The sequence below is a fragment of the Amblyraja radiata genome, chromosome 19 (assembly GCF_010909765.2).
Source record: "Amblyraja radiata isolate CabotCenter1 chromosome 19, sAmbRad1.1.pri, whole genome shotgun sequence".
Classification (NCBI taxonomy): Eukaryota; Metazoa; Chordata; class Chondrichthyes; order Rajiformes; family Rajidae; genus Amblyraja; species Amblyraja radiata.
This window is the reverse complement of record NC_045974.1, coordinates 35,590,270-35,618,196: the sequence shown is the minus strand read 5'-3', so window position 1 is coordinate 35,618,196 and position 27,927 is coordinate 35,590,270. Positions and strand designations below refer to the sequence as shown.

General features: G+C 42.3%; 1 protein-coding gene across 4 annotated transcripts in view; it reads left to right on the top strand.

Moving 5' to 3' along the window:
* Positions 1-27,927, top strand: part of otogl (otogelin like) — a 148,907-nt gene that overhangs the window by 42,516 nt on the left and 78,464 nt on the right. For all 4 annotated transcript variants that reach the window (XM_033038224.1, XM_033038222.1, XM_033038225.1 and 1 more), the window contains 9 exons: positions 1,148-1,325; positions 2,609-2,733; positions 2,837-3,049; positions 4,883-5,048; positions 7,174-7,248; positions 7,532-7,575; positions 8,599-8,770; positions 14,228-14,335; positions 17,405-17,543. In XM_033038224.1, coding sequence (XP_032894115.1) covers positions 1,148-1,325; positions 2,609-2,733; positions 2,837-3,049; positions 4,883-5,048; positions 7,174-7,248; positions 7,532-7,575; positions 8,599-8,770; positions 14,228-14,335; positions 17,405-17,543 — 1,220 coding nt within the window. The remainder of the gene's footprint in view (positions 1-1,147; positions 1,326-2,608; positions 2,734-2,836; positions 3,050-4,882; positions 5,049-7,173; positions 7,249-7,531; positions 7,576-8,598; positions 8,771-14,227; positions 14,336-17,404; positions 17,544-27,927) is intronic.

Sequence of the window (27,927 nt, the reverse complement as noted above, 5' to 3'; positions counted from 1 at the left end):
TCTTTGTGTGTTTTGTGTGGGGGGTGAGGGGGAAACCGTTTTGGCCGCCTCCTCCATGGAGAGGCGACTTTTTTCAGGTCGCCTCCCCGTGGCCTAACAGCAAGGATCGGCGCGGCCTTTCCCGGAGACGCGCCCGGGGCTTCAGTGGCGGGCGCAGCATGGACTCTCGGCGTGGAGCGGGCGAGCCATCGCTGGGGCTCGCTGGAGGGGAGCGCTCTGTTTCGCTGGCCCGGGGCAGCCGGCAGCCTGAAGCCGCGGTCTGCACAGCTCCAGCTGGCGTGGCGTCTACAGCCCGGGATCCCTCGTGGGGGACCCGGGGGAAGAAGAAGCCATCACTGCCGGCCCGCGGCCAACTTCTACCGCGGGCGCGGTGGCGACTTACCATCACCCCTGGAGGGGGGCTTCGACCGCCTGCCCTGCGGTCGGCAGTGCTTCTGGCTGCGGCGCGGCGGGAACTTTAAACTTTAAATCTTTGACCGCCGGCCTGCGGCCTACACCAACTTAAAGCCGCGGTCACCGGTGGGGAAGAGCCGACTCTGGACTTACCTGGACTTGTACCTTGTCCTTTTACCATCTGGACGCCCGCAGCAATGGCTGCGGAGTGCTGAGGTCCCGACCACGGGGGAAAATGGAGGAGGACTGGCCAAATTGTGTGCCTTCCACCACAGTGATGAATGCTGTGATGGATGTTTGTGTTAAATTTTTATTGTGTTTTTGTGTGTGTTCTTTATCATTGTACCGCTGCTGACATATTCATTTCACTTGCACTTATGTGCAATGTGACAAATAAACCGTATTGTATTTTATTGTATTGTATTGTATGCTCGTTGACAATTCAAATTCCGTCCAGAAATAGTTAAAAGGTGAGAAATTTGTTCAAGTCAGTGATGCTAGCTGCTATCGAGTAGCACCAACACATTGTACACAGGAAGCTGCGTGTGATACATTTCATGGAGCATATTTAGTTCTGCCCACCAGCAATGAGTTTCCAGCAGCGATCTGTACATTATATTCACTGAGCTTAGGCTGTGAGAAGTCATTCCATACATATTGCAGTGTTATACCTTAATGTGTCTTGTTTAGTTTGGTTGTGTCCAATGTTAAAATAAAGTGCATTTTGTAAACATTTATATCTTTTTACCTACAGGAATAATTGAAATCGCTAGGTTGTCATCTTTATTTGTACAAGTGAAGACAACCTTTGGTCTCTCAATGAAGTTTGACAATGAAGGTGGAAGGCTGTATCTCCAGGTTGACAGCAGGTGGAAGGGAAACACTATGGGTCTGTGTGGAACATATAATGGAAATTTACGAGATGACTTTCAGTGAGTGCACATTGCTGATTCAAAGTGATATATTATTTACCCCACGATATAAAGGCAAAATAATATAAAATGTGCCCACAAATTCATCCCTGGACAGTGGTGTTAAATGTGGACAAAAGGAACTGTAGATACAAAAAAATAGACACAAACTACTGGAGTAATTCTGCGGGTCAGGCAGCATCTCTGGAGAACATGAATTGACAACTTTTCAGGTCAGGACCCTTCTTCAGACTGCTTGTAGTGGGTTGGGTGGGGGGGGGGGGGTGGGGGGGGGGTGAAGATAGCTGCAAGAGAGGTGGGGCGGCACAAAGTCTGGCAAGTGATAGAGTCACAACTTGAAACATCGCCTATCCATGTTCCCCTGAGATGCTGCCTGACCCACTGAGTTACTCCAGAACTTTGTGCCAGTAGTCATTTTTTGTTGTTGTATGTAGACACAAGGAATTGCAGACGCTGGTTTACAATATTTTTTAAAGTACAACGTGCTGGAGTAATTCAACGGGTCAGGCAGCAATGGCGGAGGACATGGAATGGTAATATTTCAGGTTGGGACACTTCTTCAGTCTCAGGAATGGAATATTACAGTAACAAGTAGAAAAAGGCTAGATTTTGCTCCACTACATCCTCTGTTGGTTTTGAAGTGGCAAATGAGGCCCACAGATTCTTCCACAGATGAGGCAGTTCAAATAAATATAATTTAAAAATAATTACAGATTAATTAATCTATTAGAAACGAACTTAGAACATGAAGAGAATGTAAAATTAATAGAAGTGATCCAGCTACTCGGTTGTGCTTATCTGCATCCTTCCTTGGATAAAGATGAGCGACGATGTGAATCGCATTTGGCTGCTCAGCTCGACATCTGTGCGCCGAGTTCCTGGACCCAGGGCTGAACGTCTTGTTCATCTATGACTGCAGCATTTCGCTGCGTAGGTGCAGGTCAGAGACAAACAGACTTGAAAGACGAAGGTACTGTCAGTTCCCTACAGAACCAGAGGCCAGAGGTGATAATGTTTTGTGTCCAGAGCTACACAAAAAAGTGTAATCTTTCAAAATGGTATTAATGAAAGTTTTGCTCATTGCTGTTCAAGTATTGTCATTAAACATTTGAACTATTAAGCAATATGACATATATAATAATGTGAATAATTCTTCAAAGTACTTGTCAGTACAATTCAGATCCCAGTGTAGGAGATTTGTCCAGTTGATTGTTTCAGATATCTTGGATTATCAACTTACATATTGATGAGAATATGTTCTAACCGTTCCCTTTCATTTGTAGCTCCCCTGTAGGTATGATTGAAGGTACGCCACAGTTACACGCTAATGCGTGGAAGATTTCTTCAGCTTGCATAACTCCAGTAAATATTCCTTTGGTTGATCCCTGTGATACCAACCAACAAAATGGTACCTATTACAGTTTGTGTAATATATATGCTTTTTTCATTAACTCATTTTTATTTGTAAACTTCATAATTTAAATCTCCTTTTGTATTATCTATAAATCCAGCTTTATATTCATCCACAATGTGTGATCTTCTCAATCAAGACCTCTTTGCTCTGTGCCACACCTTTGTGAATCCCAGTGTCTACTATCAGCAGTGCCGCTATGATGCTTGCAAATGTGGAAGTTTATGCATGTGCACTGCCCTTGCCCACTATGCCTATCTTTGTGCCAAACACAAGATTTTCATTGACTTCAGATCAGACGTGTCAGACTGCGGTAAGTTTTATATGATGAACAGAAAAGTGAGCAAGATTATGTCACCCTTTACTTACTTTGACGATACCGAGATTAAAACAGCCTTTGCTGTTTGGTTAGAACAATAGGAGCATAAATACCTTGTCACATACTGTAATTCACTTGGGTCATTTAAAACATCATTATTTACTCAATTCCTCAATGAGCTGCTGAATGGAATATCACACTCTTATTATACATGTTCCAGATTAGGGTGAATGAGGATGATAGTGTTGTCCACATCCATTCAATTGCCAGGTACACAAAAATGCTGGAGAAACTCAGCGGGTGCAGCAGCATCTATGGAGCGAAGGAAATAGGCAACGTTTCGGGCCGAAACCTGCCTTTTGAATTGGTTTATCACTGAAGGAATGAGCCTCGCCAACTAGGTCTAGACCCTTCTGTTGTTTTTAGTCTGTTTTTCCTTGTATGTTTTAGCGTACTTTTAGATTTTGTGTTATGTGGGGGGTTGGGGGAAACTTTTTCCGAATCGTATTTCCGACCGCACTGCGGCCTTAACATCATGGAGCTGGCGGTCCCTTTGTTAGTGACCGACTGCGGGAGCTCCAACCGCAGGGGCTTCAACCGCCCCGATCGCAGGAGCCTCGACTGCCCCGATGCGGGGGCTTTGATCGCCGACTGTGGGAGCTTCGAACGCCCCGACTGCGTAGGTTTTGATTGCCCCGACCACAGGAGAAAAGGAGGAAAGAAGGTATAAATTATTCGCCTTCCATCATAGTGGGGAATGTGAGGTCGCCGTAAAAACAAGTTGGACGTGCTGCATGTGCTGGTGAGGACCCGGAGGGAGTGCCGTGAGTGCAGTGATCCTGGTGTTTGCAGGGACATGGCTCCATAAGGACGTCTCGGAGTCTAGTGCGAGTGTGGATGGCTTTCTGACTGTTCGGGGGGACAGGGACTGCAGAGAGAGTGACAGCAGTCAGTACATCTCTGGTCACATTATGGTGAATGAGCGTGTGTGTGGCCCGGTTATTGAACTTATGGCTGTGGGTCTCCGCTTATGCTGTGTGCCCTGGGGATTCTCACACGCCACTGTGGTGCTGGTTAAATTTATGTTTAATCTTTATGTAGTTATGTATCTTGTTGCTTTTATGTATGATTATATGGCAAATCAAATGTCACTGTATCTCAGTACACGTGACAATAAGGAACCATTGAACCACTAAACTATGAAAGCATTTGGCACTACATTTAAATTACACTTGAATTGGGAAAAGATGAAACAAAATTGAGGAGAAAGGCAAAAATAAGGGGACACTTTATAAAATTCTTGCTTATAGGTCTAAAGAGCTGTGCCAAGTAATGATACATTTCATCACTTTAAATAAGTTATGATCAATGAAAACATCTACAATACAAAATATCGCATTTGTTTCTGTTAAACTACCATAAGCTATTGGAATATGCAAATATTAGTTAATTTAGAATGGAAATCAATAAAAGAAACATATTTACTAACAATATTTTAGTCTTTTATAAATACTTGTTTGATGGTTATCAAAAAACCATCTCCAAGTAGATAAATTACTAAGGGAAATATTTGAATTGCAACAGTGAACGATATAAAATTGTGCTTGAAAACTCTATTAAAATACATAAAATGTACATTTTAATGCAATTGCTTGAATTATCTCAGAAATATTTCAAATCTAATAACGATCAATGTGTGAAGATTCATCCTCAGAGATGGATTTTGAGGTGCAGGTCTGTCCAGTTTAATCAAGTTTGTTTTTGTTAAGATGTGAACAATACCTTTGTCTTTTGTAATGAACTGCTGCTTGTATTTTCTCTGCACAGGTGTGGTCTGCCCGGCGAACATGTTGTACCATGTTTGTTCTTCATCTTGTGGTCGCACCTGTGAATCACTTTCTTTATATGAAAACTGTAGTGATAATTGTGCTGAAGGCTGCAACTGCCCCAATGGGACATTTTATGATGAAATTGTACATCTTTGTGTGACAAAGTAAGTTTTGTTTGTGTACTTATCTGTCTCGATGCATCAGTAATGTTCATTACTAGACAAAAGCTCTTGATCACTGTGGTGCAATCCAGCATCCCCAGCTCAATTGTATTACTCTTTCTCACTTTACTGTGCTAGGTAATTTATTTATCCTGGAACAAAATACTGCAGAAACTGAACATTGAAAATGAAATGCTGAAATACTCAGCAGGTTGGGCAGAATCTGTGAAGTGATAAATGGTGTTAATGTTTTCCCTCTCTCCAGAGATGCTGCCTGACCCGCTGAGGAAAGGGGCTGTCCCACTTGGGCGACCTAATTGGCGAGTTTAGAAGAGTTTAGGAGAGTTTGAAAAAATGATATGTTAAAGACCTCCTTCGACTATGTAGAAGACCTCCTTCGACCTCCTTCGACTATGTTGAAGACTAGCTACGACTAGCTAGGACTAACTTCGGGAAAATTGGACACCGAATAGTGAAGAGTGAAGACGACCTCCTTCGATATTCTTCGTCCTCCCTTCGACCTCCCTTTGACTATGATGAAGGCTATCTTCGACTACCTTCGATTACCTTCGACTACCCTTGATTTACCTACAAATAACATGCCGACCTACTACGACCTACTTCGACTAAATCTACGAGAAAAAAGAGTATCGATTTTTTTTTCCATGGCGACCTTTTTTTACTCGCGGGGATTTTTCAACATGTTTGTCACATTTTTATGCCCAATCCTGTCTAATTTGATGGTGTATAATGAAAAAGGAGATTTTTCAACATGTTGAAAAACACGCCGCGACCTGACTGAGGCCTCGAGTACGGGGTCTCGAGCATGAAGGACAGTTACAAAGACCTCCTAGGACTTCGTCGACCATGCTGTGAGTATGAGTTGACGGCAAACTCGCCAGAACTCACGGATTAGGATGCCCAAGTGGGACAGCCCCTTTACTCCAGCTTTCCGTGTTTATCTTCAGTGTAAACCAGCATCTGCAGTTCCTTCTTAATGTTTTAGGTGTTGTGTCAGTGTTATTGGAATTTTATATTTCATTTACCTTCATGCCAGCTTCAGTGCACTAACCTGGAGCTTCACTCAAGTACCAAACATGAAGCCAGACACCGATCTTGGAATACGTCTACTGTGGTGTTCAGTCCAGTACAAAGATCCATCAACCCCACATCAGCATCGTATTACTTAACCAAAAAGTCTTGGAAATATTATTTATGTTTGCTAAACTCAGGGGCTCCTCATTAGCAAGGCAAGAGTTTCCTAAAGCACTCTGCCTTGATCAATTTCCATGACCCATCACCCTTTGCCTGCAATTCAGGCCAAGATCTTGGTCTCACTAATGTTTTGTGTTGATTGGGATAAGATGGAGATGGGGGAATAACTGCAGACTCGGTCTCCTGACTGGACATCAGTTTAAGGGTTTACTGGCTGCCATTGGAAAGGAAACACAGAAGTCACTATGACAAAGCATTAAGAGGAGGAGGAAGCGAAATATCTTTGATGTTCAGTTTATGTTTGTCAAGTCTATGGAAGGTACAACCACAGTCTCAGTTCCTGTTTGCCTTTGTTTTTGTCACATTTTTTTTGGCCCAATCCTGTCTAATTTGATGGTGTATAATGAAAAAGGAGACACTTAACAGCGTGCCTGCTCTCTTATTTACTGTAACTGTACTCGGAAACGGTATATTCTTTCATCAGTGGCAACGGGGAAATATATTTTATTATGAGAATAAAGGGAATCATGAGCTGCTGTTTTACTGAGAACGTTGAACCCACATTTGAGTAATTAGAATCGTAAACAGTTGTATTGTTTTTCTGTGTAAATGTATAATTCTGACTGTATTTTCAGAACATTACTATTATCCTTTAGCTGCATTGTAACATAGAACAAAACCCCTGGTGCCATACACCAACCATTAAATCCACGGGCTGTATACATGCTCCCCATTATCTGCATGAAATGTTTGACAGTGCAGTTTATCTGAATGCAAGTGAACTCTATTCCAAAGGTTCAGTTCCATTGCAATTTGTTTTTTTACTAATGTTTATGTATTGCAGCTTTTACATTTTTATGTCTTCTGCTATAAATAATACAATTGTTCTATTTCTCCCTTGTGATTCTTCCAGAGCGCAATGCTCCTGTCAATTTATGGGAGGAATATTTCAGGCAGGAGAGGTCACTTTCAGTAACTCCGGACCATGGTATTACCCCTGTTTACTTGTTAAGGATTGCTATCAAATGCTGTTATTGAGTACACTTGTGCACTTGACGTAGTTTGATTTTTAGTTAAACTTTTTTTTAAAACAGGCTAAATATCTGTTTAAAATATTTTCAGATTTATATAGATCTAATTATTAGTTTTTGTTCAGTTTGTTTTGGACATAACATACAACATTTCACATTGGTTGTAATAATTCTCAGATAATTATAAAGGAAAGGCAAATGTTTTCCAGCAGAGCTAATGGGATGTTCCTTATTTTCCAGCGTGTGCAGGAATGGAAAAGTGGACTGTGTCTCCAGAGAACCAGGTACATTACAATTTGTCATCATTTGCGTTGCATTTTATACAATTATACATTTGGAAGGTGAATTATATTTACAAGAAATGTTCTCCTGTTACCATTCTTAAACTCACTTTGGACAAATATATGTAGGAAGGAACTGCAGATGCTGGTTTTCACTGAAGATAGGCACAGAATGCTGGAGTAACTCAGCGGGACAGGCAGCATCTCTGGATAGAAGGAATGGGTGACGTTTCGGGTCGAGACATTTCATCAGACTTTGGTCTTCACACAAATATATCCTGAATTGTAGATGTTTATGTGTATTTGTGATTTAGGTTTACAGTTTAGAGAACTAAAAACAAACTCATCACTAATATGATATTCCTGTAACTAGATCTTGTGACTCAGTTGAAATACAGCTTCCATTGCTGGGTAGGTAGAATAGAAAGGAACAGGGCAGAGTTTGTGGACTTGGCTGAGGGGAAATCGAAGAACAATTATGAAGGTGAGACAGGAGGCCTGTACATGAGTCTTCCTTCTCAGTTACTGGCATTTGTGTTGGATGGATATCTAAGCACAAGGATGTTAATGAGATGTTAACAGGAACAATCCTTCGACAGGGCAGCCTTCCGTCACTGAAAGATAATCTAAACAACAAGCAGACAGCCCTGAGCTGAACTCTATCACTGTAGTGCCGGGTGTTCTGGTTTGAAGTCCCCGTGAAGATTTTTTAAATTGTGGCTTGTCCATGGGAGAGACTTGTGCTTTGGACCAAGTCAAATGACAAACTGACAAATCGCCGTGCAATCTGATCCGCATCCAAGTGGGGGGGGGGGGGGGGATTCATGAATACATGCAAATCTACAACTTGTTTCACTCTGATGATATATAATGAAGATAGTTTCTGCATTTAATTCTAAACATAAAATTTAAAAATGCACCCCTATTCTTAATGTTTTAATCAGCTTGACAAAGTTATTTGTTATCATAACTATCCATTTGATTTGTGAGCAACGTTAAAACAAACATGATTTCCGTTTTATGCAGAACCTGAACCAGGGGACTGTCCGCACAATAAGAGATATTTTGACTGTCGAGATCCCCAGCCTGGTTTGCCTTGGACAGGGGCAGCGTGTGAGGTCACTTGTGAAAACCTAATGATGAATGTTACCTGTTCACCCATGACACCCTGCATTTCAGGGTGTGTTTGTTCCCCTGGGTAAGTGCATTGAAATACCAAAGTACTGACATAAATCTGAAAGCTTATCATTGTTTTCAGACATGAATAATTGGAATAGCATCATAATGGTACATCCGCCAGCTTTCCTGCCCCAGTGGCAGAAACTTGTGGGTTTGAGTTTCAGTCGAAAGATTTGTACACGGAACTTTGGCTTGACATTCTGCCACAGTACTGCGGGATATCTATACACTCAGAGGTACTTGGGATGAGGTTTTAAACTGAGGCCTGGCTTGTGCAACCATCTCATCCAACCTGTGGTAATGGTTCTATGAAGAGCATGGAGTTATTACCGCTCTCGTGATCAATGCACATCCCTCATTCAATTAAATTCATGTAAATTAATTGATCATTGCCAGTTTGCAACATGTGGGAGTTTGCTAAGTGCAAATTGCCTGTTGCTTTTCCTGCATTCTAACAATGACTGTACCTGTTACATGGTCTCATGAAACCTTTGTTCAGCATAGGAACTTTATGGTGACCTAAAGTCATGAAAGACGCTTGGTTTTCACAATGGGTTAATTTATTAATATCCACTCACCATAGATCACTGGATTGTATCTATCAGGAGCACTGGGATGTTGTGCTTAGGAACAGGTGGTGAAGATCCTCAATGAAACTTTTTTCTTTGTGGCAATAGCTTGCGGAGCAAACAGTCGCTTTCTGTAGTGAAACACTAATGGATTAGGTATGGTTTTGGTGGGTGTTTTGCCAGAAGCCAATATCCACCAGTCTTGGCATTAACATTGAATTCTCCCAATTTGGCTAGCCCGTGCTGTCTCCTCCCCTTCCTTAACCCTCTAGCTGTCTCCTCCCATCCGCCCGCCCTCGGGCTCCTCCTCCTCCTCCCTTTTTCCTTCTTTCTTTCCCCACCCCCCATCAGTCTGAAGAAGGGTTTCGGCCCGAAACGTCGCCTATTTCCTTCGCTCCATAGATGCTGCTGCACCCGCTGAGTTTCCCCAGCTATTTTGTGTACCATCCACCAGTCTTGCTTCTTTCACCAACACATTGATAAGAAGTGAATATGGATTTGGCTGAGACCAGGTGGAACTTCACAGGAGAGATTGCAGTTTGTGGCCATATTGTCCCTAGGTATTGTTCCTAGCTTCAGACTGGAGCTCCGAGTTCCTCCAGTTAAACACCATCTTGGTTCCCACTGCAAGCTCTGGAACCTTGGCATTCATTCTGCCTGACTCCACAGTTGGTGATTTGTAATGACCATGCTTTTTTTTAAAGTTAGATGCTGTCTTCTATCCAGAATTCTGCTACTTATCCTCTTTACACAATTCTTCCACCTCCACAATAATCCCTGCTTCTATTATACCCCAGCCCCTGCATCATTGATGCTATCATCCATTGTTATATCTGGATGTGATCAATTCAGTTCTCTTGTAGCTAAACCCTCATTCATCATCCACTATAGGTCAAATTCTACCCCACCAACATACAGTATCCTTGCTCAACGGTATTCCCAAATTCACCCGTTATAGGAGTAGAATTAGACTATCGGCTCATTGAGTCCACTCCACCATTCAATCACAGCTGGTCTCTGCCTCCTAATTCCATTTTCCTGCCTTCTCCCCATAACCTTTGCCACCCATTCTGATCAAGAATGTGTCTATCTCTGCCTTAAAAATATCCAGTGACTTGGTCTCCACAGCCTTCTGTGGCAATGTTCCACAGATTAACTACCCCCTGATTAAAGAAGTTCTTCCTCACCTACTTTCTAACAGAGCGCCCTTGAATTCTGAGGCTATGACATCTGGTCCTAGACTCTCCCACCCATGGAAACATCTTTTTCACATCCACTCTATATATGCCTTTCATTATTCCCCCCTCAACCTTCTAAACTCCAGCGAGTAGAGGCCAAGTGCTGTCAAACGCTCATCATATGCTAACCCACTCATTCCTGGAATCATTCTTGTAAACCTCCCCTGGACCCTCTCCAGAGGCAGCTCATCCCTCCTCAGATTTGGGGCCCAAATTTGCTCACAGTACTCCAAATGCGGCCTGACCAGCGCCTTATAGAGCCCCAGCATTACATCTCTGTTTTTGTGTTCCTGTCCTCGATATAAATGCTAGGATTGAATGTGCCTTCCTTACTACCGATTCGACTTGCAAATTAACTTTTTGGGAGTCCTGCAGCAACCAAGTCCCTTTGCACCTCCGATTTCTGGATTCTCTCTCCATTTAGAACATAATCTACGCCTTTATTCTTATTACCAAAATGCATGACTCCGCACTTTGCTACACTGAATTATACTGTATTGCTCCTGATCCAGTCTGAAATTTGTAAGTGAAACTTCTTTCTGGCCTTGTGCCTTCTCAATTCTGTAACCTCTTAAGCACCACACTGCTACTGCAATCTTTCTGATTTTGGTCTTCTTTACATTTCTCAATTCTCATTTGATAGTTTGGATTCCCAATATGAAATTTTCTGTGGGTCTAATGTGTTCAGTGTTATTCACAGCTCAGATTGAGAATTGCGACCTTTCACTCCCCCATCTTGCAGAGAACTGAGGCACCTCCACACTTCCGGGTTTTATAGTCCCTCTGGAAGGGGCGTGGCCTTCAGGAGAGAGAATCTCAACATTTTTTAAACATTAATAAGTCTTTTATTTTTTATCGATGGGAAAAATCCTCTTGTCCTGCGCAGCGGAGGGGGACTCTGAGTAAGATGGCCAAAAATCACAGCCGTAAGTGGCAGCGTTTTTTCTAAAATCAAAATACAGTGCACAGGAAGTGGTCAAGATGAGACTTTTAGTGATATAGATATGCAGGTTGTTGTTAGGCATTTACAATACAGGTGCTGTAAAGAAACAAGCTGAACATTTCTGTCTGGTTATTGTGAACCAGTGAGATGATGCAGTCGTTATATTGTATTGCTATTTAAAAAAAAATGTATCTCCAGACAACCAAAAATATTCCTTTCAAATACGTTCCCACAATATTTAACATAAATAAAAATAAATTTAATATACTGTAGAAGAACATAATACGTTTAGTATTAAGCATCTTCTGTGGGTTAAGGAAATTTGTATTACAATTGTATTAAAATATGACAACACCCTACTAGAGTCTTAAATTGATATACTGTATGGAACCTAATATTAGCAGTAAAAAGGACCATGAAAATAGTTTAAAAGCATGAATGGAATTCAATTGGGTTGCATATGTCTGCACAGTCAAGAAATCTGAAAGACAGAAGAATTTCATATCTAGATAATGACATAATTTGACAATCTAAAAATAGAGTCTGCATTCCACTGTAATTGTCCAGACATGCAAAAAACAATTCATTGGTCTTTCTTCCATTTGTTGCTAATATTCAGTGTTCATCTTGCACTAATCCTGCCTACATGTTATAAAAGGAGTTTATATATTAAGTTTAGAAGTTGGGAGGTCTTGTTGCAGTTGCATAAGACGTTGGTGAGGCCGCATTTAGAGTATTGTATTCAATTCTGGGCACCATGTTATAGGAAAGATGTTGTCAAGCTGGAAATGGTACAGAAAAGATTTACAAGTATGTTGCCTGGGCTAGAGGGTCTGGACTATTGGGAGAGGTTGAGTAGGCTGGGACTCTATTCCTTGGAGCGCAGGAGGATTAGGGGGATCTTATTGAGGTGTATAAAATCATGAGAGGAATAGATCGGGTTGATGCACAGAGTCTCTTGCCTAGAGTGGGGGATGTCGAGGACCAGAGGACATAGGTTTTAGGTGAAGGGAAAATTAGGTATTTGAGGCAGGGACTATCCCAACATTTTAAAAAAAGTTAGGCGGGTAAATGGATAGGACAGGTTTGGAGGGATATGGACCAATTGCAGGCAGGTGGGACTAGTGTAGGTGGGACATGTTGGCCGGTGTGGGCAAGTTGGGCCGAAGGGCCTGCTTCTACGCTGTATGACTCTACCAATGCTATAATAGTTAACTGAGACATGCTGAGCAGGTTTGATATTTTATAAGACAATGTTTTAGAGCAGAAGAACATAAAAACAAAAGTGGAGACAGTCCACTTGATCCCCAAGTGCCCTCCTCCATCTGGTCAGGTCAAGGCTGACAAATCTTGATCTCAGCTTCCTAATCTCTCCCATGCATCTTGAATCTTGCAGTTCAATGTCTGCTATTCTCTGCAGTGAATATGTTACATGATTCTGTCTCTACAGGTCTCTGTGGTAGAGAATTCCTATGAATCTTGACCTCATTATTTTAGATGTTAGACTTTGCTGATACAGCATGAAAACAAGCCCTTTGGTGCACCGAATCTACGCTAACCAATGATCACACCGTAACTAACCTACACACGCCAGGGACAATTTTATAACTTACCAAAGCCAATTAACCTACAAATGTGTACGTCTTTGGAGTGTGGGAGGAAACTTGAGCACCTGGAGAAAATCCATGTGGTCATAGGGAGAACATACAAACTACGTAGGCAGATAGCACCCATAAGCAGAATGGAAGCTGGGTCTCTGGTGCTATAAGGTAGCAACTCTACTGTTGCACCACTGTGCCGCCCAAAGAATTTTCTCATCATCTCTGTCTTAAATCAGGAACCCCTAATTATGAATCTATTTTCCCTAATCCTTGGTACCCCAACAACTGCCCCCATCCCCCAAACTGGGGGAAAAACCATTCACCTTGTCAATCCCCTTCTCATTCTTATATGTTACATGATTCTTATATGTTATCACGGTGTGGTATGCCAGCTGCTCAGCAGCAGACAGGAGGGTCCTGCAGAGAGTGATCAGAACTGCCCAGAAAATCATCGGCTGCCCTCTGCCTTCCCTGGAAGACATCTCTAGCTCTGTTGCATCCACTCTCTACACAACAGGGGAAAACTACAGAGGCCAATTATCCTTCAAACCTGCACGTCCATGGGTTGCGGGAGGAAACTGGAGCACTTTACAGCTTAGAATTTAGAGAGATACAGGCCATTCGGCCCAACAAGTCAGCACCAACCAACGGTCACAGCATACACTAACACTATCCTACATTAGGGACAATTTACAATTTTACCAAAGCCAATTAACCTACAAACCTGTACGTTTTTGGAGTTTGGGATGAAACCGGAGCACCTGAAGGAAACCACATGGCACAGAGAGAATGTTCAAACTCCACACAGATATCACCCTAAGTCACGGTCAAATATGGGTCTCTGATGCTGTGAGGCAGCAGCTCTAGCAGCTACCCTGTGCTGCCCCTGCATCCTTGGTGATTCTACACTTTGAGCTTCAGAGCCAAAATCATATATCATCACAGCAGTGATCGCATCCATTATTTCCTTTTCCCTTCTGCTTATCCTTCTCAAATGTCAATTTTTTACTTGTGCCGTTTTCTATTTATAGTTTCTTAAAATAATATTATTTGATCTTCTCAACTTTCTAGGACAAGCGTTGAATTAAAAGTTTTGACCATTGCTTTTGTTCCTTTGTGCTCCAGGTTGATCAAACATGGTAGAGACTGCTTTCTGCCTGAAAGTTGTCCATGCAGTTGGAAAGGGCAGGAATATTTGCCTGGAGAAGTGGTTTCTACACTTTGTTACACCTGGTGGGTACAAATCTGTTATATGAAGCTAAAACTGATTATCTAATGCTAGATTTTCACAAAACATTTATTTGTGGTGCTATCATCTTTTAGAAACTCTTTTGCCAACATACAAATCACCAGTTTAATATATAATTTTGTGGTTTAATATATAATTTAATCATAGTTAGGTAATTTAATTAAACAATAGATGCTTAGTAAGTTTGCAGATAGTGTTAAATCATGGGGTATCATTAAAGGTGAAGAGGGTTGTCAAAAATAGCGGCAAAATGGTGATCAGCTTCATACGTGGGCTGAGGAATGGCAAATGGTGTTTAATTCTGATAGGTGCAAGATGCTGCATTTTGGGAAGTCAAACCATGGTAGGACTTCCACAGTGAAGAGTAGGGCCTTGGACTGTGTTGTAGATCAGAGTACAAATTCCATAGTTCCCTGAAAGTGCTGTCTCAAGTAGTTAAGGTGTTGAAGAAGGCATTTGGCACACTGGTCTTCATGAGTCAGGGCATTGAGTATAGGAGTTGGGAAGTTATGTTGCAGTTGTGCAAGATGTTGGTGAGGTTGTACTTGGAGCACTATGTACTCCAGTTTTGCTTACCCTCCTGTAGGAAAGATGTCATTAAGTTGGAAAGAGTGCAAGGAAGATTCATGAGAATGTTGCCAGGACTAAAGGCCCTGGGTTATAGTGATGGGTTGGGCAGGCCAGAGTTTATGCTGTGAGGGATGATCTGAGAGAGGTGTATAAAATCATGAGGGGCAGAGACAAGGTGAATAGCCACAGTCATTTTCCCAGGGTAAAGGGATCAATACCTAGAGGGCAGAGGTGAGAACTGAAATATATAAAAGTGATCTGAGGGGCAATTTCTTCACATAGAGGATGGTATGTACATGGAACAAGTTACCAGATAAAGTGGTTGAGGCAGGTACAATAATAGCATCAAAAGACATTTGGTCAGGTACATGATAGAAAAGGTTTTGAGGGATATGGGCAAATGCAGACAAATGGGACTAATGCAGATGAGACATCCTGGTCGCCATGGACAGGCCGCATTTGGAATATTGTGAGCAATTTTGGGCACCATAACTGAGGAAGGATGTGCTGGCACATGGAGAGAGACCAGTGGAGGTTTACAAGATTATTTTGCTATTATCGACAATACAATAATCTTGGCTTTTCAGGATGATGGGAGGTTTTTTAAATGGCACACAATAATAAAGTTCTGTAAAGCTAGAAATGTGTAAAAGAAAACAATGTCACTAATTTTTATGTTCATAAGCTGTCAATTTGAATGACATTTAATAACATGATGAGCTTTTGTCGGCACTGGGCCTGCAATTACTGGAGTTTCGAAGAATGATGGGGGACCTCATTGAAACGTACCAAATAGTGAGAGGCTTGGATAGAGTGGATGTGGAGAGGATATTCCTACTAGTGGGAGGGTTTAGGACTAGAGGTCATAGCCTCATAATTAAAGGACATTCCTTCAGGAAGGAGATGAGAAGGAATTTCTTTAGTCTGAGGGTGGCGAATCTGTGTAATTATTTGCCACAGATGGCTGTGGAGGCTGTCAATAGACATTTTTAAAGCAGAGATAGATAGATTCTTGATTAGTACGGGTATCAGGGGTTATGGGGAGAAAGCAGGAGAATGGGGTTAGGAGGGAGAGATAGATCAGCCATGATTGAATGACGGAGTAGACTTAATGGGCTGAATGGCTTAATTCTGCTCTTATTACTTATGACCTTATGACAGGTTGGGGTGAAGGTCCTGTTTCTGTGTTCTAGTAGTTTATGACTGTGACTATGTGAGCTTGGTGGTGCTGGGCTGGCAGATTTTCCAGACTGTTTAAGAAAGAACTGCAGATGCTGGAAAAATCGAAGGTAGACAAAAATGCTGGAGAAACTCAGCGGGTGAGGCAGCATCTATGGAGAGTAGGAATTGGCGACATTTTGGGTTGAGACCCTTCTTCTGACTATTAGATGCACTCTTATTACCCAACACACTTTAATTTCATTTGTTTTTCTTACACAGTACACAGTAGTATAATAATTTTTCCAGTGAATCAGGCGGGAGACTAAGCTCTCAAGTGGGAAACAGAACCTGCAGAGTTTCAGCTTGTTGCGCTCTGGATCCTGTTCCAGCTGCTCATCTTATCTACACTTTGGACACCGGTACCTGTCACAGACATGTTTTTGACCCCTGGTGTTCTTAAACTGGACCCTGTCCCTGGCTGGGCCACACTTCAGCCACATATCCAATGATCAACTTTGTGAGTATGTGGCTCCTGGATAATGGATCTGCAGAGAACAGGGACAGAGTATTAAGAAATGAGCGGGATGCAGAAAAAATGGGATTTATGAACCATCAAACACCAGATCATCACAGTCTTACAATAATCAGCAATGAATTGTCGAATTGTTCCTGCCTCTCCATTAAACTATTGTCTGTTTTTGTCCCCGCAAGATCTTCTCAGCAATTGTCTGGCTACTAAAAAGATCAGTCTGTAGACTCTTGAAATCAGAAACAGGGATCTGTCCACTTCTCATTTCACAGGTTGTGTAATTATGAGACTTTATTTGTCTTGCAAATGTTATTGACGCTCCATTGGCCAGTCTAATTAGTGATGATAGACACAAAATGCTGGAGTAACTCAGCGAGACAGGCAGCATCTCTGGAGAGAAGGAATGTGTGACGTTGCCCGTTCTTTCTCTCCAGAGATGCCGCCTGTCTCGCTGAGTTACTCCAACATTTGTATCTATCTTTGGTTTAAACCAGCATCTGCTGTTCCTTCCTATACATTTTGTCTAATTATTGATGGGTTGTTCTGGTACTTGTAAGGCTCTAACTTTATTGAAATGGTAATTAAGAGATCTTACCTTTGCACTCTCAATCCTGATGCAGAGTTTGATCTAATCATTTCCATCCACAAATGTTCTTCAACCTATTAAGTTCCTTCAGCAGATTGTTTGTTATTCAATAATTATTACTCGTTCTGTTAATTATTCTAGTTCTTCCGTTAATTTGAATAAAATGGTGCAGTTTTGTCGGACTTTAATGATACTTTCCTTCCTTAGTATATGTCAACGAGGAGTTTTTAACTGCACATACCATCCATGTCCCGCTGTGTGCACCATCTACAGTGATCGGCATTATCGTAGCTTTGATGGACTGGAATATGATTATGTCAGTGATTGCCAAGTTTACTTGGTGAAGGTAAGGAACTTCTGATATAACCCAACATTCAATAGCAGGTGTTCTAGTCGGTTCATACCTAAATGATAATGTCCATTGGGGAAAATGCAATGGCTCCAGAGAATATAGTGGTAGGAGATTACTGGAGGAAGAATTTTAATCTACAGGAGAAAAATGGCAATATAAAATGTTTTCTGCATTGAGAGTATGATGATGAGAGAGATTATTGTGATGGCAAATGTTTAATGCAATGAATGATGCTATTGTAGAGGTGTTTCTATTGCAACTGATTATTTTAAGGTTGACTTTCTCTGAGTCCATTAGATCAGTTAAATACAGATTTTAGTATTCTCATAAGCCACCCGTGAAACTATTTATTTTCTTGGCTGGATTCTGATGCAAATCTGAATTAAAGAGATAAATTACAATGTCTGAGTTGCAGCTTTGCTAAGAAAGTATCAAAAGCTAAATGAAAGAGTGTGATAAGTAGGATTTAAGTATATTCTCTAGATTTCTGGAATTTTCGTTTGATCAAAGGAATATTTTATTTGATTTATGCTCTCCATGAACGTTACTTCATTCCAATAACTTCAAGTCCCAATATTCTTTACCTTAAAATATCTATCCACGCTTTATATATCGAGTACAACCTCACCAAATGAGTTGAATAAGATCTCTCTTAAGAGAACCATGAGTTTTATATTTATTTTCCAATCATGTTTCATATAGTAGATTAAACACTTTTTATGGAGAAAGGGGGTGGAAGATTGCAACCTTCACATTCTGTTTTGACGAATGCAATCAACCCGGTGTGCAGAATCAAATAAGATCAAATAGAACAAGTTGTCCTACAACTTTAGGCTGTGCACGCCATACGCAAGAAGAAGAAGATGGAGAAAGGAACAGCAATTTGATGGAAAAATATAAGATTTTAGTGAAGTTCTGAACATTTGCTGCTTTGAATAGTGAAAATCATATTGCACTCAAGGAAGAAGAGCTTGGTCAACTCAAATGATGAGCTTGTTCTCAAAATCCATATTGAAGATGGATGCTTGAAAGCAAAGTATGGTGAAAGCATGATTGTAGACTAAACACAGCAATTCTGAACCGAATAACAAGACGGTACCAAGTAAACTAAATAAAGAACAATAAGATTAACAGAACGATTACAGAAATGTTCACAATTTTAAAAAAAAGAATGGACGGAGAGACAAAAGTAATTATTGTAAGCATAATGAATGAAGTCAGATATAAAAATAATAATTACAAAAACATGGGGTTTTCTAAGAGGTTTTGAGAACCTTTAAGATCATATGGATAATAGAAGAATGTGGCTGCTAGGTTCACTGAGTACATTGTCCTGGTGATGTGTTTGGAGCCGTGGTATCAGCCATTCCAATGGAATTAAGTATGGACATGCAAACCTGCTGTAAGTCCAGGGTCTACAAGCTGGCTGATGCCACTGCCTCTGTCACTACACTCTGCTGGATGTGTGAACACAAAAGAAAGCAAAGGTAGTGATGTCCGGCCAAGGATTTGTCTTTGGATCACATCTACTTCTAATGCACAGAAATAACCTGAATAAGATAAACAGCGCAGACTTGTCAAAGTTAACATTGCAGAGAGGTAGATAAACCTGGCGAAAACAATCAAACAGCTACCGAGTAATCTGGATAAAATTTGCAGAACGAACATGGCAGATTAATGTTGATAGAGATAACACATTGTACTCTGCCTCTTAAATTTCATTCTATTGACTAATTGATGAATTTCAGCAGCAGATTACAATATGGTGTTGTTACAATCCAGCATTTTATGGTTTTATATGAATTCGTGATTGGGCTGTGGTTCTTTAATCTAAAGAAAATAGGCATCAATATGGCTCAATACCCCATTAGGGACTAAAGTGGCAATCAGTGAGTGAGTAAGTGGCTCAGGCTCACTAAGACCAAAAATATTGCAGTTGTGGATTTCAAGACGGGATTGAGGATATACGGTAGTCTGGTAACCAAAAAAAGTAGTATGTATTAGATGTCTTCATCAGCACAAAGTCGGATGAATTCCGGGGATTTAACCTGATGTCATGTGTCCCGGGATGCTGTGTAAGGCAAGAGACATTATTGGGGCCCTGATAGAGAGACCTAACAGCAGGTGAGGTACCAGATGGCTAGAAATGTGGTACTTTCTTTAATAGATTCAAGAAAGGAGGCAGGCATTATCCAGACCGGGTAAAGGTGCATTAGTCTAACAATGATCAGAATGTTATTGGAAAACATTCTGAGGGACAGGATTAATCAACATAGGGAAAGGCAGGGGTTATTTAGGAATATTAAATATGGTTTAATTGGTAGAAGATCCCATTGGATTATTTTGATTGAATTTCTTTTAGAAAGTAACAAAATATATTGATGAAAGCAATGAGGTTGATATAGTCTACATGGTTTAACTTGCCTGGGATCTAGGGAGAGCCAACTAACTGGATAGAGAATTGGCTTCATGGAAGGATGCAGAGGTTGATAGTGGGAAATTGTTTTTCGGACTGGAGGCCTGTGGTGTGCCTTGAAGTGGTGTTGGGCCCTTTGCTGTTTGAGGTTTATATCAACGATTTGGATGGAAATGTACAAGGCACAATTGGTAAGTTTGCAGATGACACAAAAATCTGTGGCATCGAAGATAGCGACGATGGTTATGAAAAATGGCAGCAGGATCTTGATCAAGTGGTCTGAGGAATGGTTAATGGAGTTTAATACTGATGAGTACAAGGTGTTCCATTTTAGTCAAACCGGGGCAGGTCCTTCACAGTGAATGGCAGAGCAGAAGAGTGCAAATATATAGTTCTTTGAAAGTGTCATCGCAGGTAGGTAGGGTGGCCTAGAAGGTTTGGGAACATTGGCCTTCATCAGTCAGAGTATCTATATTACAAAAAGTAAGATCTTGATCACAGGTACACAAAATTGCTGGAGGAACTCAGCGGGTGCAGCAGCATCTATGGAGCGAAGGAAATAGGCGACGTTTCGGGCCGAAACCCTTCTTCAGACTGATGGGGGGTGGGGAAAGAAAGAAGGAAAAAGGGAGGAGGAGGAGCCCGAGGGCGGGCGGATGGGAGGGTGGGAGGAGACAGCTAGAGGGTGAAGGAAGGGGAGGGGACAGCACAGGCTAGCCAAATTGGGGGAATTCAATGTTGATGCCATAAGGGCGCAAGGACCCCAGACGGAATATGAGGTGCTGTTCCTCCAATTTCCGCTGTTGCTCACTCTGGCAATGGAGGAGACCCAGGACAGAGAGGTCGGATTGGGAATGGGAGGGGGAGTTGAAGTGCTGAGCGACCGGGAGGTCATGTAGGTTAAGGCGGACTGAGCGGAGGTGTTCGGCGAAACGGTCGCCCAACCTACGCTTGGTCTCACCGATGTAAATTAGCTGACATCTAGAGCAGCGGATGCAGTAGATGAGGTTGGAGGAGATACAGGTGAACCTTTGTCGCACCTGGAACGACTGCTTGGGACCTTGAATGGAGTCGAGGGGGGAGGTGAAGGGACAGGTGTTGCATTTCTTGCGGTTGCAACGGAAAGTGCCCGGGGAGGGGGTGGTGCGGGAGGGAAGGGAAGAATTGACGAGGGAGTTGCGGAGGGAGCGGTCTTTGCGGAAGGCAGACATGGGGGGAGATGGGAAGATGTGGCGAGTGGTGGGGTCACGTTGGAGGTGGCGGAAATGGCGGAGGATTATGTGTTGTATTTGCCGGCTGGTGGGGTGAAAGGTGAGGACCAGAGGGACTCTGCCCTTGTTGCGTGTGCGGGGATGGGGAGAGAGAGCAGTGTTGCGGGGTATGGATGAGACCCTGGTGTGAGCCTCATCTATGGTGGCGGAGGGGAATCCCCGTTCCCTGAAGAACGAGGACATTTCCGATGCCCTGGTATGAAATGTCTCATCCTGGGAACAGATGCGGCGTAGGCGGAGGAATTGGGAGTAGGGGATGGAGTCTTTACAGGGGGCAGGGTGGGAAGACGTGTAGTCCAGATAGCCATGTGAGTCAGTGGGTTTATAATGTATGTCGGTCAGGAGTCTGTCCCCTGCGATGGAGATGGTGAGGTCAAGGAATGGTAGGGAAGTGTCGGAAATCGTCCAGGTGTATTGGAGTGCCGGATGGAAGTTGGTGGTGAAGTGGATGAAGTCAGTCAGTTGTGTGTGGGTGCAGGAGGTGGCACCAAAGCAGTCGTCAATGTAGCGGAGGTAGAGGTCGGGGATGGGGCCCTGGTACGCATCGAACAAGGATTGTTCAACGTACCCGACAAAGAGGCAGGCGTAGCTGGGGCCCATGCGTGTGCCCATAGCTACGCCTTGAGTTTGGAGGAAATGGGAGGAGTCAAATGTAAAGTTATTGAGGGTGAGGACCAACTCCGCTAAGCGGAGAAGAGTGTCAGTGGCTGGGTAAAGGTTGCTCCTCTGGTCGAGGAAGAACCGGAGGGCTTTGAGGCCATCCTGGTGGGGGATGGAGGTGTAGAGTGACCGGACATCCATGGTGAAGATGAGGGGGTGAGGGCCCAGAGAGTGGAATGCGTGGAGGCGGCGGAGAGTGTCTGAGGTGTCTAGAACAAAGGTGGGGAGGGATTTGACCAAGGGGGATAGGATGGAGTCAAGGTATGTGGAGATGAGTTCGGTGGGGCACGAACACGCAGAGACAATGGGTCTGCCGGGAGAGCCGGGTTTGTGGATTTTGGGGAGAAGGTAAAAACGGGCCGTGCGGGGCTGGGGAACGATGAGTTTGGAGGCTTGGTCAGGTAGGGCGTGGGAATTGATGAAGTCGGTGATGGTGCTAGAAATGGTGGCCTGGTGCTCGTCAGTGGGGTCATGGTCCAAGGGTAAGTAGGAGGAGGTGTCCGAGAGTTGGCGCGTGGCATCACTTCCTGTTTTCTGTTTCATGATTTTAGAAAAAAACGCTGCCACTTACGGCTGTGATTTTTGGCCAGCTTACTTGCGCAGGACAAGAGGATTTTTTCCATCGATGAAACATAAAAGAGTTATTAATGTTTAAAAAATGTTGATATTCTCTCTGCTGCCCCCACTGGTGGGAAGGGGTGGGACTATAAAACCCGGAAGTGTTGTGCCTCAGTCAGTCTCTGTAAGATGGGGGAAGTGAGAGGGTCACGTCTCTCAGTCTGAGCTGTGAATAACACTGAACACATGTCTACTAAACTGTGAGTGTGGTATTACTGACCTTGAGTGCCCTTAATGTGGTTTGAAAATGAAAATGTGGTTGGGTTGAAGTAAAAGCACTGCAAATGGCTGGTGGTGTTTTGGGTTGAAGTAAAAGCACTGCAAATGGCTGGTGGTGTTTTGGGTTGAAGTAAAAGCACTGCAAATAGCTGCTGGCCTAAACTTGACAACTTCATGTTTGCACTGTATATTGATTTTAGATAAAACGCCACCACTTACAGCTGTGATTTTTGGCCATCTTACTCAGTCCCCCTCCGCTCATCAGGTGCGGAGGATTCTTCCCATCAATGAAAAATAAAAATGTTATTAGTGTTTAAAAAATGTTGAGAATCTATCTCCTGTCAATCACGCCATGAAGGCCACACCCTTTCCGGTGGGAGGGGGGGAGGAATTATAAAGCCCGGAAGTGTGGGTGTGGCTCAGTCTCTGCATGATGGGGGAGAGAGAGGTCACAACTCTGTCTGAGCTGTGAATCAACTGCGCACACTGAATGTCTACTGAACTGTGAATATGGTGTTTTGTGTGGTTTTATGGTGGTTTCACCCTGCTTGAAATGGTATGAAACTGCATTTGAATGTGGTGGCCTTGCACCCTGCATGAAATGGTATGAAACTGCAATTGAATGTGGTGGTCTTGCACCCTGCATGAAATAATATGAAACTGAACTTGAATTTGGTGGCCTTGCACCCTGCATGAAATGGTATGAAACTGAACTTGAATTTGGTGGCCTTGCACCCTGCTTGAAGTGGTATGAAACTGCACTTGAATTTGGTGGCCTTGCACCCTGCTTGAAGTGGTAAGAAACTGCACTTGAATTTGGCGGCCTTGCGCCCTGCTTGAAATGGTAGGAAAATGGATTTTAATTTGGTGGCCTTGCACCCTGCTTGAAATGGAATTTCAAGGAATAGCCGTGAGTCAACTGCCAGCCCACCAGCCGTGAGTGAGCTGCCAGCACATCAGGCTTGAGGGACTGAGCTGCCACCCCAAGAATCTATTTGGCCCACAATGTCCATACTAGCCCTCTGGAGACCAGTCACTTCAGCCCACAGCACCCATACCAGCGCTCCAGAAAGGCCCCCCCACTGGCCACCGATATTGGAATTGGTGGAGAGGTGGAATATTGCGTTGGGGGACCAGCCCTCCCCTGTGAACATGGTACCCAATGAGTCCCACTTAGTCTAGTTGAGTGTAAAAGTTGGAATGTTATGTTACAGTTGTAGAATAAATTAGTGAGGCCCCATTTCAGAAGTAAGTCATGAGCAAATTAGGCCATTCTGCCCATCGAGTCTATTCTGCCATCTGCTCTAATGATTGTTATATAAATGTCAGAGATGTGATTAATGAGTTGATAGATAACAAAACATTTCTTATGTTGATGATGAGGAGGAGTTATAGATTACAAAATAATATCATTCAGCAGATAAATTGGGTGGAGCAATGATGAATACAATTTAATTCTAATAAATGTGAGGTCATCCGTTTTGGGACCTCTAAGAAGGGTAAGGTACATCATGAATCATTGGGGACTAGGAATCAGTGTATGTCCATAAATCCCTATAGGTGGCAGAACAGGTAGATAAGGTCATGAAGAAGGATATGGGTTGCTTGCTTTCATTAGTCAGGGTAAAAATATAAGATCATGGTACCAATCGATAAAACTTTGATTGGGCTAGAGTTGGAATGCTGTGTCGAGTTCTGTTCACCACACTACTTGAATAATGTAAATGCAGAAGAGGTTCATCAGGATGTTTTTGGGGTGGAATGTTTTGGTTGGAAGGAGGGATTAGGAACGCTGAGTTAGGTTTCCTTGGAACGGAGGAGGCTGAGGGAGGACCTCATAGAGGTATACAAAATTACGGAGAGCAAAGATCAGTTTAGTTTATTGTCACGTGTACTGAGGTACAGGGAAAACCAGTCATCAGAAAGACAATGCATTATGCCAATTGATCCATTTACAGTGTATAGATACATGATAAGGGAGAACTATTGCTGTAGTAACAATTTTAATATGCGTTTGTGGATCTGCTTCTGTGGGTAGCATGCAAATAGTTGCCTGGGTTGGGCTCCATCTTGGAAGAAAGTGTGAAATTCCCCCTATATCTAAAACCAGAGGACATGGTTTTAATATGAGTAGAGGGTTGGAGGAAGAGATCTTTCAAACCAAGTAGTCTCCCCTAGAAGGGAGTGGAGATAGATGCTTTAAAACTATTTAGAAGGAAGCCGAATGAGCACTTAAATTATCAAAGGATTAGTATAGATAGGTGCTTGGCAGCATGATGGCGCAACGGTAGAGTTGCTGATTTACAGCGCTTGCAGCGCCAGAGACCTGGGTTCGATTCAGACTAAGGGTGCTGTCTGTGTGGAGTTTGTACGTTCTCCCTGTGACTGCATGATTTTTCTCCGAGATCTTTGGTTTCCTCCTACACTACAAGGACGTACAGGTTTATAGGTCAATTGGTTTGGCATAAATGTAAATTGTCCCTGGTGTGTGTGTAGGATAGTGTTAATGTGTGGAGATTGCTGGTTGGTGTGGGCTCGGTGGGCCGAAGGCCCTGTTTCTGTATCTCTAAACTAAACGACTTGCTGAACAGCAGGAGCCTGGTGGGCTGAAGGGCCTGTTTCTGTGCCACATGACCATGACTGACTGCAACTGTAACCATATACCGTTTGACTGCAGGGGTACAGGGCATTGGCTTGGTCACTGGGAAGCAGTTTCTATTGGTGGAGTTACCTCTTTTAATAACTTATTTATTCATGGGAAAGTAGATCGAATTGACAGGCAATATTTGTGCGTGGTATTGTATCACAGCAGATCTCTTAATTAAATGGCGCTGATTTGAATTCTTCTGAAATATCCTGAAACCTACATTTCTCTTAGATCATAAATGAGAATATTCATATTGGGAATAATCTTTGTCTGGTTTAGTTCACTTGAGATTAAATTGGCCATGAAACTTTAATAAAATTATGCTGTACCTCTGTCATTTATTTTGAATTAACAGAAATAAACTGGAATTAAAGTTGAAATTCGTCTTTCAACGGCAAGGCAGACTAAATTTAATTGTGCAATCATGTCTGTCATTGAATTTGTCATTAATTTCTCATTCAGCAATTCAAAGCATTTGTTTTTGTGAATGATATATTTAAAAAAATTACTATGTGGGGAAAAATGTTAGAAGGTTAGAAAAATAAGTTAGAAGGGTACTGCTGCAGTTGAGGAAATTTCAACCAGAATAATACTAATGCAAGGTAGACAAAAATGCTGGATCTGCAATTCCTTCTTAAACATTAATACTATTGCAAGTTTTCTAATTAATTTAGCAATATAACAATTGGGCTATTTTTTTCAGTTGTACATTCTGTTAATTCATTTTACGAGTAAGTTGATATTATTATCAAGGAAAACCGAGATGAACTTCTGAGCTAAAACAATTGTACACTATTCCATAATTTTTGCAGCCATTAATGAAACTCCATTGCATTCATTACTTTTCACTGAAAGAGTGCTTTGTTTTTAGCCATGCATGCAATGTAGTCATGCTAAGTGGTCTTTAAGCCAAATATCACTGAGCCATTTCAGCTGCTGGAATATTCTAGAGACAGCAAAGATCATTGGAGAACCATAGCATTAAGGACATTTCGATCAGTTGTTTCAAAATCAATGATTATTTGAAAAACCATGATGCAAATATGTGAGCTACCCTTTATCTGTACACTGTGGACAACTTGATGGTAATCATGTATTGTCTTTTCGCTGCCTGGATAGCACACAACAAAAAAGCTTTTCACTGTACCTTGGTATACATGACAATAATAAACCAAACTAAACATCTTAACGCTTTATGTTACATTCATAAGTGATAGGAGCAGAATTAGGCCATTCGGCCCATCAAGTCTACTCTGCCATTCAAGCATGGCGGATCTATCTCTCCCTCCTAATCCAATTCTCCTGCCTTCTCCCCATAACCCTTGACACACATACAAATCAAGAATCTATTTATCTCTCCCTTAAAAATATCAATTGATGGCCTCCACAGACTTCTGTGGCAATGAATTCCACAGACTTGCCACCTTCTGACTAAAGAAATTCCTCCTCGTCTCCTTCCTAAAGGAACGCCCTTTAATTCTGATGCCATGACCTCTAGTCCAAGACTCTCCCAGTAATGGAAACATCCTCTCCACATCTACTCTATCCAAGCCCTTCACTATTCCCCAGTTTGTTTGGAATTAAAAGTCAGCAAAGATCGCCTGCAATTAATCATGATGCGGAGACATTCCATCTCAAAATATAGAAACATAGAAACATAGAAAACAGGTGCAGGAGGAGGCCATTCGGCCCTATGAGCCAGCACCGCCATTCATTGTGATCATGGCTGATCGTCCCCTATCAATAACCCGTGCCTGCCTTCTCCCCATATCCCTTGACTCCACTAGCCCCTAGAGCTCTATCTAACTCTCTCTTAAATCCATCCAGTGATTTGGCCTCCACTGCCCTCTGTGGCAGGGAATTCCATAAATTCAAAACTCTCTGGGTGAAAACGTTTTTTTTCTCACAGTCTTAAATGGCCTCCCCTTTATTCTAAGACTGTGGCCCCTGGTTCTGGACTCGCCCAACATTGGGAACATTTTTCCTGCATCGAGCTTGTCCAGTTCTTTTATAATTTTATATGTTTCTATAAGATCCCCCTCATCCTTCTAAACTCCAGTGAATACAAGCATAGTCTTTTCAATCTTTCCTCATATGACAGTCCCGCCATCCCAGGGACATCCAGGGAGAACAGTTGTTCTGTCCAAATTACTGCAGACATGGATTTACAGTCAACATATTTTTCATTGAATTTAATAATGCGAATGTTATCAATGAGGAAGAGTTGGAATAGAAGATACTCAATGATGGAACGATTTTACTCAATTTAGCTTGATCGCAGTTCATGAATAAAACGTTTAGGGGCTGCAATGATTAAAGTGTTGATTTTTATAGTTGCCGCTAAATATTAATTCAAATAGGCACGCATTACAAAAGCAGTCTGAATAAAGGTAAACAAAGAAAAAAGTTGATATGAAATCCAGAAAAACTATTTTTAAAAAGCTGTCTAAAAGTTTAGTGCACATTTGGTGAGCATGCACGTTTGCATCAGAGACCGATAATATGTAAAAGCAACTGAACTCCAACAAAGTTCTGGTGGAAAGCACG